Genomic DNA, 16,491 nt, shown 5'->3' with positions numbered 1-16,491 from the left:
GTCCCTACACCCCTTAGCTGACTTGCATGCGTTTCCTGTTCCAGAGGGTGGGGCGAGCTGCTGGAAATGCTTCGAGAGCAAACTGGCTGCAGGGAGGAAGGAAGGAGGGCTGGAGGCCCGTTGGCTCTCACCAGCTCCCTAGCTTGTCAGACTCAAATGGGACACGTGAACTTGAATGTGAAGCTCTGATTGCCAAGCGTTAAAAAGGAAGGTTTTGGGGAAATGGTGCACTCAGGAAACCCTGAGTCCTGGGCCTGCCAGAGGCATGTGCATGGGGGGAGGGGGGGGACCGGGTTTGGCAGAACAGAACCGTGTTCCTTCTAAACTGCCCGGTTGCTGGAATTTCAGTTAGTTTCTGCCACGGGTTAAGTTCCTTAAGTTGGAAGGAACTTTCTTGTAAAAAGAAAGGAAAGGGGAGAGGGAGTGGAGAAGCGTAAGGATGAGCCTAGGGGTCCCAGCGGGGCCGGCCCAGCCTGCGCTCCCCGCCTCGCGTGCTCTGGCTGTGTCAGGAGGGCCGTTGCACAGCGTGTGCTCCCCACCTCCTTTGTACAAAGTTAAGTGGGTGAGAACGGAGAAGCAGAGTGAAATGTGTGGAAGTGGCTGTGGCAGAAAGTCACAGCAACATTTCCACTACGTGCTGGAATGTCGGAGACGAAGCAAGAGCCCACGCGGGAGTGGGAAGAGGGGAAGGTCGGTGGGGCCGGGAGGGGACAGTGCCTTAGGTGCAGGTCCTGCGTCCTGGCCTAGTGAGACTTCAGCTGTAGCCACAGCCTCGCAGAGACCCACTGAAGCAGCTCGGGCAGCTGTCAGTGATTATTCCTGACATACAAAGGAGGACACAGATTGAGAAAACAAAGTGACATATTCAAGGTCATGAACTAGTGGGCACTTAAGCCAGGAGAGTCCCGTCCTCCCTGCTGTCCCGCAGACATGGTACAGCCCGGCCTCAGCTACTGTGTCCCCAGAGGTCTGTGCCGGTGGCGCTTTGTGGCCACCCTACAGCTCTCCTGGGACACACTCGCTGTGCGTCTTCATTCAGTGTTTGTTGAACACCAACTGTGTGCTGGCACTGATCTGGGCTCTGGAAATGCAGCTGAGCCAAGGCAGTGAAAGAGAAAGCGGCCGTGTACACGGCACGGGAGGCCTGGGAGTGCGGGAAGCAGCTGGACGCGGCCTGCTGTCGGAAGGCGGTTATTGGAGGCATCACGCGTGGGAGTGGCCGCATTTGCTTTCTATTTGTTATTGTGGTGAAATGTACGTAACATAAAATTTGCCATTTTAACCATTTTTAAGTGCACAGTTCTGTGCTGTTACGTTCATTCACAGATTTGCAACCATCACCACCATCCATCTCCAGACTTTATAGAATGACAGAATGTTTTTAAATTGCCTTTTTACTCCTGAGTTTTAGGGGGGGAAAAAACTTAAAATTGCTAATCAGTTTTCTAAGCTGCTCAAAGCATAGTAAGGTAAAATTTAAAGCTAAAGTGTAACTTGTGGCATTGTTTGTATTGTCTCCCTGAAAAATAGACAAATCCATCTCTCATTAACAGGAATCGTTTTGGTGCCGGGAATGCAGTTATATCAAGTTTGCTTTCTTTGCTCTGTAGGAATATAAACCTTGTGAGCCTCATTAGTAGGTTTAATATTAATCTGTTAAGTTATTTTCTAGTTCTAAAATTGTATTCTTGTGCGTAGTATGTGTTTTTATGTTCAGTGGTTGGGTTTGAGAGGAGTTACTCTCATGTAAAATTGTGTTTTCTGCGAGTGGTAGACAGGGTCCCTGTTTGTAACGCATCACTTACCTGCTGTGTACAGGTGGTGGCCAGCTACCCCGCTCGCCTGTAAGAGTGAAAGTTCTAGAAGCCCCTCAGCCCACAGGCGGTGTGAGCTGAACACGCTGTTTTTGCAGATGACAGCAGTGTTTGGGGGGGCCGAGTGGGAGGTGGGGGACAACTTGCTGGTGTTTGCCAAAGCTTTAGGGTGGGGAGCACGGAACGGGCACAGGCAGCCTGCAGTGGGCCGCATGTCCCGCACGTTCCGCTGTGCAGCCACCGCCAGTAACTACCCTTCTCTGCCCAGTCTGCTCACCCAGACGCACCTGTGTCATTAGCACACCTGAGCACAGGGAGGAAGGGAGCTTGGTGGAAAAGACTGGCCATCCGACAGATCACCTGGGCAGAAAGAACTGTGTAACTCCTGGGTTACTTATGTAGTCAGCAGCTACTGTGTGCCCGGCACTGTTCTGCTCTAGGTACCAGGGACCCACCCGTGAACAGACAAGAATCCCTGCCCTCGTGGACCTTCCCTTCTATCAGTGGGGCAGGCAGGAAACTATGCACATGAAACTATGGCAGTGATCCATGCCGAGCGGACGAGGAAGCAGAGTCCTGGAGGGCAGGGCAGCACGCAAAATAGTGTGGCTGGGGCCTCACTGACGGTCATCTGGGGGAGGGACCTGGAGGAACAGCCTCTAGGTCCCTGGGGAATTGGCCAAGGACTGCACATGCAAAGGCCCTGAGGTGGGGACCGGCTGCGTGCTGAGAGACAGTGGGAAGCCAGAGAGGCCATGACACAGGGTACCCCGTGCATGTGGGAGAAGAGTTGAGAGACCTAGAAAGCCCTCCAGGGTTTTGAGCAAAAGTAAATGCCCACGCTGCAGCACTGACGGATCCCTCTGGCTCTGCTAGGAGCCAGGTGATGCCTTTGGAAGTGGGGGTGCTGAGAAGAAAGTGAACGCTGGGTATATGGAAATTGAGCCAACAGGGTTTGCTGATGAGCCTGATGTAGGATCTGTGGGGAGACGGACGGTGAGAGAGAGAAGCCACCCATCTGTCCAGGCATGGTGGCCTGCAGGCCTGGAGTCCGTGACAGGGACAGGGGCAGGCGTTGGGGGAGCGCGAGGGTGTCTGCTAAAGGACACCTACAGACCCGAGTGGAGATGCCGAGTGAGCCGAGGTCAGGCTGGAGGCAGGCGCACGGTCAGCAGCACCGAGCCGGTTCCCAGTCTCGGGCTGACGGGAGTGCGTTGCAGTGGCTGCAGACAGTGTGGGCAGGGGCAGGCCAAGCCCCAGGAAGACACTGCCAGGGAGGCTGCAGGAAATGAGGTGCTGGGGGCCCTTGGGAGCCAGACTGAGAAGGAAGGGGTTGTGTGCTGCTGAGATCCCATGGGAGGTGAGGGGTGGCCCTGCTGGTGTTGACAAAGGGCTGTTTCCACGGGGTTGGGGACCAGGACCCAGAGGCGGGGGGGGGGGGGGCCGTGAGGGGTGCAGGGAAGGAGACCATAGACGTTGCGTGTGGGTGACTCATTGAAAGAGTCCTGTTATTTGTTGGTAGGAATTCTAGAAGAAACCTAAGAGCACATTCAGGATCAAAATGTTTTCTGGGTAGATTTACTCACTGCAGCCATTTGTCCCTGATATTTCTGGTTTTGTGTCTTAGGAGAAAGAAAGCGAGGCCACGAAGGCAAAGGACCCAGGTACGGACATCACATGTCAGGACGCAGCCTGGAAACCAATTCTGTTCATTTGGCAGCTGTCTGTTCACCTGCTGCATTTCAGACCCTTAGAGCAGAACGTACACACTTCTACCTGTATAATTAGTGTATATTTTTAAATGCATTTCACATCATCCTGGTTACTAATTTTTTAAAAACTGGTTACTGAAACTTTGAAAATAGTTTCCCCCAAATTTACGTAAATTGCTTTCTCTTTAATTTCCTCAGATGCTCAAGGAAGGAAGGCAGCCCCACCCAACGCTCCCGAAGCCCTGGATACACACTGTCTAGATAAGTGAGTCGAGCTGCCTTTGCCGGTTACATGGTGGTCAGAGAATAGCCACATAAAATGTGATATTTTCTCCCTAGTGTGTTATGCTTATGTAGCTGGTCGGCTCTTTGAGTAACTTTCAAAGCTGAGAAATTGCCCTCCGAGCCCTCAGCATTAACCCTGAGGTTGTCAAGATGCCTCTCCCTCTCCTGACCCGGCAGATGCCAGCAGCCTGTTGTCAGAAGCACTGGCACAGGCACAGAACATTACAGCAGAAGTGCCTGTTCCTGTGTAATGCCAAGACAGGTCTCCCAGGGACTTCAGGGAATGGCTTTGCCGTGTCTTTGCTTGTGGCTGAGTGTCCTTTGTGCTTATCATGCCTGCAAGTTAGAATTTGAAGAGATCTTATGCAGACTTACCTGACGCACCTACTTGGTGAAGACACTTTAACACACAGGCCACCCAGCCCCCCAGGCCCCTCCCATGAGCTGAGGCCACCACTTAGGAGAGGGAGTGCGTGCACACATGGTGACAAGTCACCGGGAAGCCGTCTGCTGCAGCCTGTGCCTTCACTTCTGACTTTTCTGTTGTTTCAGTCTCTGCATTTTCTGTGGGGAAAGGAGTGACTCCTTCACGGAAGAGGGCCTGGACCTCCACTACTGGAAACACTGCCTCATGCTGACGAGGTGTGACCACTGCAGACAGGTCAGGCGCTGGGCCGGGAGCAGACGCGCCGTTCGTGAAAGGCCGAATCACAAAAACACCCAGGTCTTAGACCGTTCACGGGAAAAGCTGTGGGGAAAGCAGCGGAATGCCTATCACCCGTTGTTTTTAGGGGTGCTTTTTCTTTTTATCAATGTATCACACACATGTGCAAATGTATACATGCCATGTCACAGCTCAACGAATCGTCACGAAGTCGGTGCCCTGTGTCACCACCACCCAAGCCAGGTCCCCTTGGCTTCTGCCCCCTCTGCTCCCCTCCCCAGTTGCCACTGCCCTGGTTTCTGACACCACAAATTAGTGCTTTTTCTTTCTGAGTTTTACGTAAATGGAATCAGATAATACGAGGTATGATCAAACAATATGCTGACTATTTCAATTTTAAAAATTACAGTAAGAGACGCATTGTCATTAATGCCCCTCAGAATACTCCCCCTCTCTTTGAACACACTTGTCCCATTGTTCTTGCCACTTTCTGAAGCAGTTCTGGACGTCCTCTTTCGTGAGTGTCTTTAGTTGCGCTGTCATGGTTGTCTTGATGTCCTGAATTATCTTCACTTTGGGGAAGAGCCAGGAGTCGCATGATACCAGATCCGGTGAATAAGGTGGGTGAGGACACACTGTAATGTTTTTATTTGACAGAAATTGCCGTTACCAGAAGTGATGTGTGACACGGGGCATTGTCATGATGGAGGATGATTGATAGCACACTTTAAAACACACCTCCTCTCACCCATAGCTCACACCCGACTGACTGCACTGAACAAGTTGAAACTTGCCACACACTGTGACTAAGGTTCGACGCGCCACTTCCCGTATTCAAGATCCCTGCCTTCCCGTTGCATGGCACTCGGCGGCAGCAGTCACCGTATTTTGTGATCACAACGGAAAGGCTCCGTGTCACACATCGCTTCCAGTTCTGGCAATTTCTGTCAAATAAAAACATTACAGTGTGTCCTCATCCACCTTATTCATCGGATCTGGCACCGTGCGACTTCCGGCTCTTCCCCAAAGTCAAAATGACCATGAAAGGTAAACGTTTTGAATCAATTCAGGACATCGAGGCAGCACGACTGAAGAAGACACTAGAGAAAACTTCCAGAACTGGTTCAGAAAGTGGCAAGAATGATGACGTAAATGTGTTCAAAGCGAGGGGGGGGGGGTTTGAGGGGCATTAACGGCAATGTGTCTTTTACTGTAATAAATATTTTTTAATTTAAACATTCATGATATTTTTCGATCCCACCTTGTATGTAATCATTTTGTGTCGTGTTTACTTTCTTGCTGTACCACAGTGTGTCCCTGCATTCTCCCACCCAGCGTGTGACACTCCCAAGTGGCACACCCGCTGGTGGAACTGCTGGCGGGGCCGTGTCCGCACTCACACCGTTGGTCCCCACATGCCGGTGCCCCGTGCTGCCTCGTGGCCCCGATGACGGGGATGGGCACCTGTCCAGCTGTCTGCCGGCCGGTTGGCAGCCCTCTGTTGTGAGGCACCTTCTATTCTAGTCTCTTGCCCGTTTGGGAAGCTGGTTGCCAATCTTTCTTCTGCTGATTGCTAGCCACGCGTTACCTATCGGACGTGAGTCCTTTGTCAGGGACATGTGTGGCGCCCACCTTCCCACACTCTGTGTGGTCTCACTGTCTGAGTGTCTTGATGAGCAGGAGCTTTCCATTGTACTGCTGTCCACCTTGTCATCTTGTTGATGGTTAGTGCCTTTCGCGTCCCATTTAAGAAATCTACCCCAAATTTTCAGGCTCTTGGTGCAGCAGCCCTCCCTCTCTCCCTCCCTCCCTCTTTCCTTTTTTTGGATAAAGGAGAGTGAACTTCTTTGTTCCACCTGGGGACTCTCAAGCTTGAGTGGACAAACCCCACACTGATTTGCGGTGACAGTGCAGACGCCTCGGCCCCAGCCTGGGTGGCTGGTTCTCCAGTGGGCTGCGACACGCGGCATGGAGTTAGGTCACAGGTCACAGGTCACTCCTGCCAGCGATGCCAAAGTGGCGAGAGCATCCTGCGGCATTTGTGACCCTGTTTCTGTGCACCTTCTTAGAAGTGGACAGGAGCCGCGTGTGAACCCAAAGGCCACACGTTTAACCTCTGGGCTGTTCTGCCCCCAGAAGGTAGCCCCAGCCCTCAGCCACGTACAGCCTTTATACGCAGCTTAGGTAACATGGCAGGGAAGACGCGGGTCTGTAGCAAGGTAGACAGGACCACAGGAGCTCTGTGGGGTCAGTGCCAGAGGGAAAGGTGTGTGCCGGCTGCACGCATGGGTGGAGGGAAAATGGGACTGACGTTTCCGGGCAGAGGAGGCGAGTGTGCCAGCTGGCCAGGCCAGGGCACGTCCGTGTCCCCAGCTGCATGCTTTGTTCTGATTCCCAATCCAGGTGGTCGAGATAGCCAGCTTGACAGAGCACTTGCTGACAGAATGTGACAAAAAGGACGGGTTTGGAAAGTGTTACCGCTGCAACGAGGCTGTTTTAAAAGAAGAGCTGCCCAAACACATAAAAACCAGAGACTGTAACCGTGAGTGCCTCCTCGGGGACCCGTGTCACTAGTGGGTGGGTGGGCTGTCGGGTCAGGCCTCCTCGGGCGCCCCATGTCACTAGGGGGTACCCCTAGGTGTTCTCAGGAGTACCTGAAGCTTGTTTCACTGAAATTGTTTCAGCTGCCAAACCAGAGAAGCTGGCAAACCGGTGTCCTTTGTGCCACGAGAACTTCACACCTGGAGAGGAGGTGAGGGTCCTGACGGAGAGGTGACGCAACACGGTGCCAGCCCACTGTAGGGGACGCTGCGCTGCGGCGCTCTCTGGATGGTTGTTCCATTTGCTACCTGTCCACGTGATTTCCTTATCTGTGGAGGCTCAGCTCCATGGAACAAAAGCATCGAGAGCTTCCATTTTTTCCCGTCTTTCTTTGCGTTCTTCTGTATGTCAGGGCCAGATTCTGTACCACTCGGACCCTTATAGTAAGATAGCCCAGCCCGGTCTAACAGCTCTGCTTCCTGTCTGAGTCCAAACTCTCCCCCCGTCCCCAGTGTAAGTTCCACTAGTGACTCAGCGGCTTGTGTGGGAGGGGGCAGGGTCTTCCCACCCTCCTTCCCCATGTGCCCTGCTCCTGGGTGTTGGGGGTTTGGGGGAGGGACCAGAGGGAGTCGCATACTCCGTGTTGGTTGTTCCAGTGACAGGGGGGCGCTGCCCTCGTGTGCCAGGCAGGCAGTGGGTGCTGAGCCCCTGTGTGCCGCCCAGAGACCTGCTTCTGCCTCAGCCACTGCCACCCAGGCACCCACTGCTGCCGGGCCCTGGGGGATGAGGTGCCAGCACGATGCTCACCCAGCAGTGCCCTGCACTCTCTCGGCCACAGAAACCTCGAACCAAACAGCAGGGCCAGGCTGCCCCCGCTGCCGTCGCAGCCCCTTTATCCATCCAATTGTCCCGGGCTCGTCCTCGCGCAGAAAATGTCAAACACGGAGCAAAGAACACAGAGGAGCAAAGGGGCCGCGCGTACCCGTCACACCCCAGACGCCCCTGAGTGGCTGTCACCCAAGCCCAGCTGCCTGCTCCCTCTATGCTCTGAAGCCACCACACAGATGTCGCCTCACCTGCAAATGTCCCCTCGAGCTCTAAACGCACGACTACTGCGAATCCACAGCAGCGTCCGCGCTGCCCTGACCTCAACATCAGCGGGCTTGTTTACCAGGACCCAGCGAGGCCACACTTGGGGACTGGCTGGTTGTTTTAAACAGCTCCCTCCTCGTGCTGTCTCCGAGTTTGTGAGGAGCCACTTGTCCCATAGGGCTCTTCATAGTCTGGCTGTTGACTGTACCCCTGAGGGTGGCATTGAACCTGTTGCTCGGTCCTCTGTGTCCTGCACACTGCAGCGTGGCTCTAGCACTGAGCGGACACAGCTTTGACCCAGTGGGTTTTCTTCCTGTGGCTGCTTCGTGGACGGCAGCGTCGTCTTCTATAAGGAAGCATGTGGCATGTGTGATGTTAGCAAGTGCCGGCTGTGAGCGCCCGATCCCAAACTCGGGCCTGCGAAGTCCAAGCCTTCCGGCCCTGCCACTGCTCCTGCAGTCATTAGCTGGTGTAGCTGGAGGCAGCAACTCTCCCTCTCGGCCCTTCGGCCACCCGGGGCTGCACTGCACTGGACAGGACAGGCCAGAGAAACGTCTCACCCTCTCCCTTGTTCACTGGTCTCCAAAGCAGCAAGCTGGGTCACTGGGGTTGGTTTTGTCTCAGTACCACGGGGCCTCATCGCGGGCTGGGACCACGTGCTGCATCCCCATCTTTGCTGTCGTGTCCTCAGTGCCGCATGCGCTGTCCCTTCTCTGGCCAGGAAGCCTCTTCACACGGGCTCCTGACATGGTTGCTGGGACCCGAGGGACTCAGAGCTCCCCAGCTATATGGGGGGCCCAGAGCTGGGGCCAGCCCCTCTTCAAGGAGGCCTAGCTCCCCTCGGGGAACCTGATATTTCAAGGCTACCGCCAGCTGCCTCCTGCCCACCGCTCCTGGCTCAGCTGTTGTTCTAGGCCTCTCTGCAGACAGCCAGCGAGGTTGGTAAGATAAATATTAATACTTCGTAAGTTCACACCCACATTTCAGTTCAGAGTCTGAGCTGCAAGGGTTTTCTTTAACCTCTTCTGTCCCACATCTGTGTTGCCTCCCTCCCCTCCTAAGAGCCCAGTTCTCAAAGCCCCTGGACATGTTAGAATGTCCCAAATCACGCACATGCTTTGCCTCACTTCACACATAGGACAGGGTCAGCACGCCTGACCATGGGGTGATGGCTGGAGGTCCCATTTGTTCCCAATTCTTTTGTCTTTCCTGTGTGTTCCACTGGTGGCTGTTTTATAGTCACTGCCACCAACTGCAAACAGATTTAGGTCCATTTGTCTCATTCTATATGCCATTTTAGGAGACTTTTAAAATTAAGTTCTAAAATTAGATACAGTATGTAGGTGGCTCCAGAGTCTGTACCATGAGGCATATTCAGAGAAGACCCGCGGGGGCTGCTGTCCCTGCAGGCGCCCAGTGGCCCTCCTCCCCCGAGAGGACGGATTTGTTGTGGTTTACCCTTTTTCTCATCGACGGGCACACGTGTTCTCGCTCTCCCTATCTGAGAATCGAGGCGCCTTTTTGTTTCTGTTCTCATTGTTAGCTTTGCTCGCTCCCTCCACCGCTACCCAGCCCCTCTTCGCGGTGAGTGTCCCCTCCTCTGAGCAGTGCTGACGTTAGCTGGTCGCTGGCCGTTCTTCCTCGATTTCTTGTCCTCCAGCATGTGGTTTGAAGTGACAGCCTCTTGCAGTGGACAGCTACCAGGCCGTCAACAGGCTCCTTTTACTTTTCACCTGCTTTCTCCATATTTTAGTCGTCTGTGCTGCTTAGCTGTTCAAACGCTCACTTAGCACATCACAGTTTGTGTGGGTCAGGGGTCTGGACACGACCTGACCGCCCGGGGCCTCTGCTTGGGGCCTCACAGGTGGCACCCGGTGTCCGCGGGCTGCGTCCTCGCTGGGGAAGGGCACTCTTCCGAGCTCATTCCAGGTGCTGGCAGAATTTTCTTTGTCATTGGAGGACGAAGGTCCCTGTTGTCTTGCTGGCTGTCAGCAGGGGCCACCTGAGCTCCTAGGGGCCCCCACAGCTCCTGCTCCATGTACTCCCTAAGCTGTCACCCCCTGCTCACCTGTGACAATGGTCTCAGTGTGACGAGAGCCCCGGGGCTCTGGCTGCAGGTGGGTGTGCAATGGTATGAAATGCAGACTCGGCTGCCCCCCGACGCGCACTCTGCACGGAGTGGAGCGCGGGGAGGCGGGGGCGCGCCCACAGACACCTGCGTACTACGTACTTACACACACAGGTCCTTGCGTGCGAACGGACATACGGAGAGCGCGGGCAGCTGCCTCTGGCTTGGTCTTCAGCCACCGGCTGTGTCGGGTGGCCCTGTGGGCACCTGCCTGACACACCGCGTGCCTCTCTCGTTTCAGGCGTGGAAAGCCCACCTGATGGGCGCCGCGGGCTGCACAATGAACCTGCGCAGGACACACGTGCTGCACAAGCCTGCCGCTCCGCCGCCGGGTGAGCTGGGGCCCTCGGGACGCGGGGTCCCCGTGCCTCCCCTCGCAGCCAGAGCGGCGCCAGCGGTTCTGTCCTGGCTCTGCTTCCGTGACGAAGGAGCAGGCCAGTCACTGAGCAGGGTTCCCCTGGCGGCGACTTCCGGAGGCTCTTCCTGCCGGAGGCCCCGCGGTGGCTTTCCCTGAGTGTCCGAACTTCCTGGGGGTCCCAGCGCGCACAGCTGGTCTCGGTGCCCGTCTGCGTCACCAGCTCCAGGGCTCACGTGTGGACCCGTAGATGGCACCACTGCCTGGTTCACAGTCATCGCTTAACTAGTGTATGTCCGCGTTAGAATGCCGCAGAAGGAAGTGGTATTTTCATTAGAAAATTGTTCCTGGCCTGCAGACCTGGGGCACACCTGCTGCGGGTGTGTAAGGAAGCCAAGTGGGAAGCCCGAGGACCATCGTGATAAATGGGCGTGTGCGGTCCGGCCGGTGCTGGGCTGAGGGCTGGCCTGGCGCCCTCCTCCAGCCTCGTCTGTAGATGAGGAAGGGAGGTCACGGAGGGGCCGCCCGTGGTCACTCAGTAAGTGACACTCTAGTTACACGCATCTCATTTTCATTTCTGGAGCAGAATTTTGGAGATCCAATTAGGTGAATGCTTCAGTTCTCTTTCTTCTGCCCCCGTGTCAGGGTTTTCCTCCCCAGCCACCCGTGCACACCTCCGTCTGTAGCCGGGGCAGGTGGGCGGGCTGACGGCCCTCCACTGCCGACCTGCCAGGGTCAGGCCGGCTCCTGCAGACGGGGGCGGGGTGTCATAGCCACTCGTGTTCTGTCCGTCCCTGAGTGTCTCCTGTCACCGTGGCTTCGCGCTCTGATTGGTGTGTTAGCGTCCCCCCTAACACGTGCCCGTGTTGCATGTCTGTGCCCCTGCAGGTACAGGCCCAGCCATGAGCAAGTCAGGGACCTCAGGAGCGAAGGCTGGGAGCAAGATCCCCACCCCAAAGGGAGGCCTGAGTCGCAGCTCTGGCAGGACATACACGAAGCGATGACGTGACAGCCCTGTCTCCTTCGTCTCCATGTGGGACTGAGCAAGGCTCTTGAGTGTGAACCGTTTCTCCTAAAAGCCGTCTGTGGCCTGGCGACCCCGTGCTCGCCCTGCTGTCCCTGGCTCCTGGCCGTGCTGCTCCCTCGTGGGCACCGTGAGTGGGGCCCACGGAAGAACTGACCTCCCAGAGTCGGAGCCTGAGCTCCGCAGCTGCAAGCTGTCAGGCCTCTGACGCGCAGGCCTCAGCACCAACAGAAGAGTCATCCTGCTGTTGGAAGAGAATTGGAAGCGCGTGGAAAGCGGTTCCAGGGTCTGGTCAACGTGCAGAGGTTGTGGCACGAGCACAGACCCCCACCTCTCAGCTGCTCGGACGGATCCGTCAGACCTTCACCGTAAACCTTTGCACACTGGTCCATCTCACGCGTGGCAGAACGTCCCAGGGCTTGGCTCACTGGGCGGTGTAACGGGACAGGAGCGTGAGCATGCACGGTATCGCCCGCACCTCCTGCTCCCTCACGCGCGCCTGCAGATCCTGTGTTTCCACTATACCGAGTAATAAAGGTTAAAAACCAGCTGCTGAGAACTGCTCCCTGTCCAGCACTCACGGCCTGTCCGCCTGGCCCTCGCGAAACCATGTTGGAACTGGAACTGTAAGGTGTCTTCTCTCAAACACTTCATGTGATACTTAAAACCAAAACATCACTTAAAATGATGAAACCAAACCCCCAAATCCGGTCTCCTTCCCAGCGCCTGACCAGTCCCCCACCCCCTGGACATAGTTCCATGTGCTTCATAGCCAGGCAGCCAGTGTTTACCTGAGATCTGCTTGGAAACGCCTGGCGTCTTCCTGCCTACGCCTGTGCTCCCCAGGCGTCCCATCCACTAGAGACCCACCACCTCCCCATCCCATGTGGTGACCAGGGTCACATGTTCGCTTTCCTCCTGAGCGTTGAGCAGGCAACTTTCAGGGTGCCCGCTAGAAGTGCGTGGGCTTGATGAAATGTGTCCTGCATAATTAGTGTGTAAACATCTGAATTCCCACCATGTGAAGCAACCGAATATATAAAAACTAATAGCTGATCAGTACACTCCCCACCTATGTTAGTGACCATGAATTTGCACTAATCTCCATTTTTGGTAAACTAATATCTTCTAGTTGACTCAAAATACTAAGCAGGAATAAATCTGACCAACAGAAGTACCTTTAAAAATACGTATACTCGACTAAAAAGGAAAGACGTACCGGGAGAAGTAATGGAAGACTTGACAACGCAGAGCACAGATAATTGTGACAAAGAGGACGGAATTGTGAAAGCCTTTCTGGCTTCAAAAGGATGTTGGCCATTTCTCTTTCTAATTTATTTTTTTTTTAAGTGTAGTTGGTATCCAATGTCACAATATTATTGCTTGTGTTCTCCTTCCCCTGTTCACCCAGCCCCCCAATCCTGGTCATTGTTTGCCACTCCATTTTTGAAATACAAATGATACACTTTTTTAAACAGAACAATAATGACAGAAGTTAACCAAGAAATTCTTTTCTCTCCAATCAGAACTTTTAAGAAATATATATGTAACGTTTTCTATATATTGTAACTTTAAAAAGATATTTGTAAAAATATTTAACTTTTAGTGACGGACAAAATTGGGTACATTTACAACAGGTTAGTCTTGCTGGTGACAGAAGAATCATGTGTTTATGTTGAAATGATTCGTGGTAGTGATTAGTATGACAAGCTTTACAGAGTCATGTACTATTAAGGAACCAAGAATAAAGGATAAAAATGTGAAAGGAACTGTAAGGTCTGTTGGCCATGCACGGATATAAGTATCTAAATTTGGAACAGTAATTAGTAATTGAATTTTCATTCATGAATATGTTATGGGTATTTAACAATATTTATTTCTATTATTTTCCTATTTCAAAATAGTCTATGTAATTTAAAAGAATTGTTATCTATAAATTTGGTATCGGAATACAAATGTAAATACTTTTAATGAAAATTTGCAACTTTTTAATGTTTTAACATAGTTTTCTATTTGTCTTTATTTCAGGTACCAGAATGATAAACTAAGTAATATATTTTTGTTGTTTCCAGTCAATTCACCGAGTATATTAATATAATAAAAAGATGGCTAAATATGTGTCGCTTTTATTTCGAGATTATAACTCAAAAGCAATGTGTAGGTTACAGTCACCTTCAAAACGCGCAGGTGTGGCTGGGCTGACACCGCAGAGCGCAGGCTGGGGAGTGTTGACAAAGTGACGGGGAAGAGTAGAGAGTTTGGATCCTGAAATAAGGAATTTGTTCAGATGGGTTTACTGCTGAAGAAGCTGAAAGATTTTAAGCTATGCACAAATTAGAGAACATTGTTGACCAATCTGACCCGTGGAATAAATCAGAATGCTCTGTAAATGCTCTTAACTATGCCCGTTAGAGGATTCTAGAGTCTCTTCATGTGTTTTTTCCCCCTGAATGAGGGTATTTTTACCAGCAGCAAGGCTATTTTGCTTTTCAAATACGTAAAAATGCAGCATTTTCTCAGATTTGTAGGGTGGTTTTAAGCTTGTATTAATTTTGATAGTTTTAGAATTGTTTCTGCTTTAAGTTACAATGTAGTTTTTTCCTTTACACAAATATGCATGAACTTGAAACAGGGTATCACAGTTGAAACAGCAAAAATTACTTCAAATGATTTATCCTCCTTTGCTCAGTGGGGTGTGTGTGAGAGGCGAGGAGGGAGCCACTGCACCCAAGCTGCGCCGGCACAACTTGGAGCTTTGTGCAGAGGGGCCTGGGGTGCCCTGCAGCTGCGAGGTGGACAGGCCAGGGCCTTGGGTCACCCCTCATCAGCAAGGCCAGGGCTGGCCTTGGGCTGGGACGCCAGGGAAAGGCTGAGGCCGCAGCACTCTGTCCACCTGTCTCCTGTAGGGTCTTCCAGGGGACACACCTGCCCATCATTTTGTCCCCTCAGCTGCTTCTGAAAGCTCGACATACCACCTACTATTTCTCATAGAAACAGAGGTCAGAGGCCATGGCTCTGGTACTTGGGAATCTCAAACATCTGGAGAACACAAAAGAATTCTTGCTCAGGTTGCATGGTTTGACAGAAATTAGTTGTCATGCAACAGGGCCACCTGCCCCCAATGGGAAACACTGAATAACGTCCTATTCCAAGAGCAGGGAAGACCATGCAGGACAGAATGGCCACCACTCGTGGTCCTAAATCCACAGCTGCTCTGTCCTGTGACCCAGCAGCCTCGGGCTCCCCACTCTCAGCTGTGTCTCCCCAACTCAGGGAGGCTGCGGTCTCCACCTGCGTTCCCCTCTGCTCTGCAGCCCAGACACCATCCAGGCAGGGAGCTCAGGTAACTGTAGGGCTCACCTGACTTCTTTCCCTTCTCTTAGGGACCATTCTCTTCTGTCAGCTGGGTCCAGTGTCTTGAAAAGTGTCGTTTCCTATTAGCACGTGAGGAGGATAAATTCGGTCTGTTACTGAATCTTGATCAGAAGCAGAAATTTCCAATGACCCTTCGATAGAAGAAAATCTACAAATGTGGTTCACCACGTTCATAGGTTAAAAGGGAAAAACCGTATGATCACCTCCACGGATGAAGAATACAAAATGCATCCGTGAAAACCTGTTAGTAAACCAGAAATAGAAGGAAACCTTTAACATGTCAGACTATGTCTACAAAAGCATTATTCTAAATGAGAAAGCACTGGAAGCATCTTCTTGAAAATCAAAAATAACATCAAGAATAATCACTTCTATTCAGTATTGTTTTAGCCAAGACAAGACAATGAGACAAGAAAAATAAGAGAAGCAATGTGACAAAACAATAAGAAAAATAATGCCATAATTACGGGGAAAGTGAGAAAAAAACTCTTGTTGATTGTAGAATGATCTGAATGACTAAACAAATGGTTAAAACTAACTGGTGATACACGGCCATCATAGCAGCAGATCGCTTTCAATGGTAGAACGGCTATAAAACACAGTAAGTCTAACGAGAGGCGTGCCTGGCCTGAACTCAGAAACCAATTTTAACTCCACTGACATACACTAAGGACTCCAATAAGGATTGAACTATTCCATGTTCTCAGTGCCTAGGTATTTGACTACCGTCATAGCAACAGCATTGTCAGTGGAACTTGAGTATGTTGATTTTATACGAAACTACCCAATGCACTGAAAAAGGAGGTCAATGTCACAGTCTATCCTTAGAATACTCATTAACAGAGTTGCCGTGACCAGCCCTGATTCTTCCCTTGGGGCAGGCAGACGCCCCCTACACAAAGCCTCCGCGAGCTACCAGCAAGGCGCAGAGGTGCGGGGCAGGCGGCCAGCCGTGTCTGTGCAGGGCTGCCAGGAGGCCGAGGGCAGACCTAGAACTGGTGGCTGAGCGAGAGGGAGACACATTCCAGCTGACCACACGGGGAAGCTTTCCAACAGAGCTGCTTTGGGAAGTGGCGTGGGTCTGTTACCAGCAGGATGGGAAGAGCCGAGCCTGGGATGAAGGGGAGATGCTTCTGGCTGGGGAAGCAGCTCAAGCCGATTCAAGTCTGAGGTTCTTCCAGCCCCAAGGCTGTGATTCCAGAGGAGTCTCCCACAGTTCCAGGGACACTCCTGTTGTAGGATCCTGCCATTGCTCCCTCCTTGCCCGTGCCGTGAGTCCTGCAGCTGGCTGCCTCAGCCCGTGTGCACAGCAGAGGTAACTGATCTACACCACAGGCAAGCGGAAGCTTCTGCTTCAGGGGTTTCACTCTGTCCACCTCGCCTGGCCCCTCTGCCATGACAGCACCGCTTGTACCAGGCAGGAGCGTTCCTTCAGGAGGACACGCTGTGCGGACAGGACCCACCCACAGGCTGGGCCAGGCCCGCAGCAGCTGACATGCCA

General features: G+C 52.7%; 1 protein-coding gene across 3 annotated transcripts in view; it reads left to right on the top strand.

The window, feature by feature from the left end:
- The window catches only part of CEP104 (centrosomal protein 104), a 38,167-nt gene extending 24,436 nt beyond the window's left edge, over positions 1 to 13,731 (top strand). For all 3 annotated transcript variants that reach the window (XM_074334209.2, XM_074334208.2, XM_088790062.1), the window contains exons 16-22: positions 3,442 to 3,478; positions 3,725 to 3,791; positions 4,364 to 4,472; positions 6,879 to 7,017; positions 7,160 to 7,227; positions 10,478 to 10,568; positions 11,480 to 13,731. In XM_074334209.2, the coding sequence (XP_074190310.2) occupies positions 3,442 to 3,478; positions 3,725 to 3,791; positions 4,364 to 4,472; positions 6,879 to 7,017; positions 7,160 to 7,227; positions 10,478 to 10,568; positions 11,480 to 11,595 (627 nt within the window). In that variant the 3' untranslated portion in view covers positions 11,596 to 13,731. The remainder of the gene's footprint in view (positions 1 to 3,441; positions 3,479 to 3,724; positions 3,792 to 4,363; positions 4,473 to 6,878; positions 7,018 to 7,159; positions 7,228 to 10,477; positions 10,569 to 11,479) is intronic.
- The last annotated feature ends 2,760 nt before the right edge of the window (positions 13,732 to 16,491 follow it).

This window comes from Rhinolophus sinicus, chromosome 14, assembly GCF_057876585.1.
Source record: "Rhinolophus sinicus isolate RSI-liver-muscle chromosome 14, RSI-T2T, whole genome shotgun sequence".
Taxonomy (NCBI): domain Eukaryota; kingdom Metazoa; phylum Chordata; class Mammalia; order Chiroptera; family Rhinolophidae; genus Rhinolophus; species Rhinolophus sinicus.
Note: the sequence above shows the minus strand (reverse complement) of the source record. Positions and strands in the feature narration are given on the sequence as shown.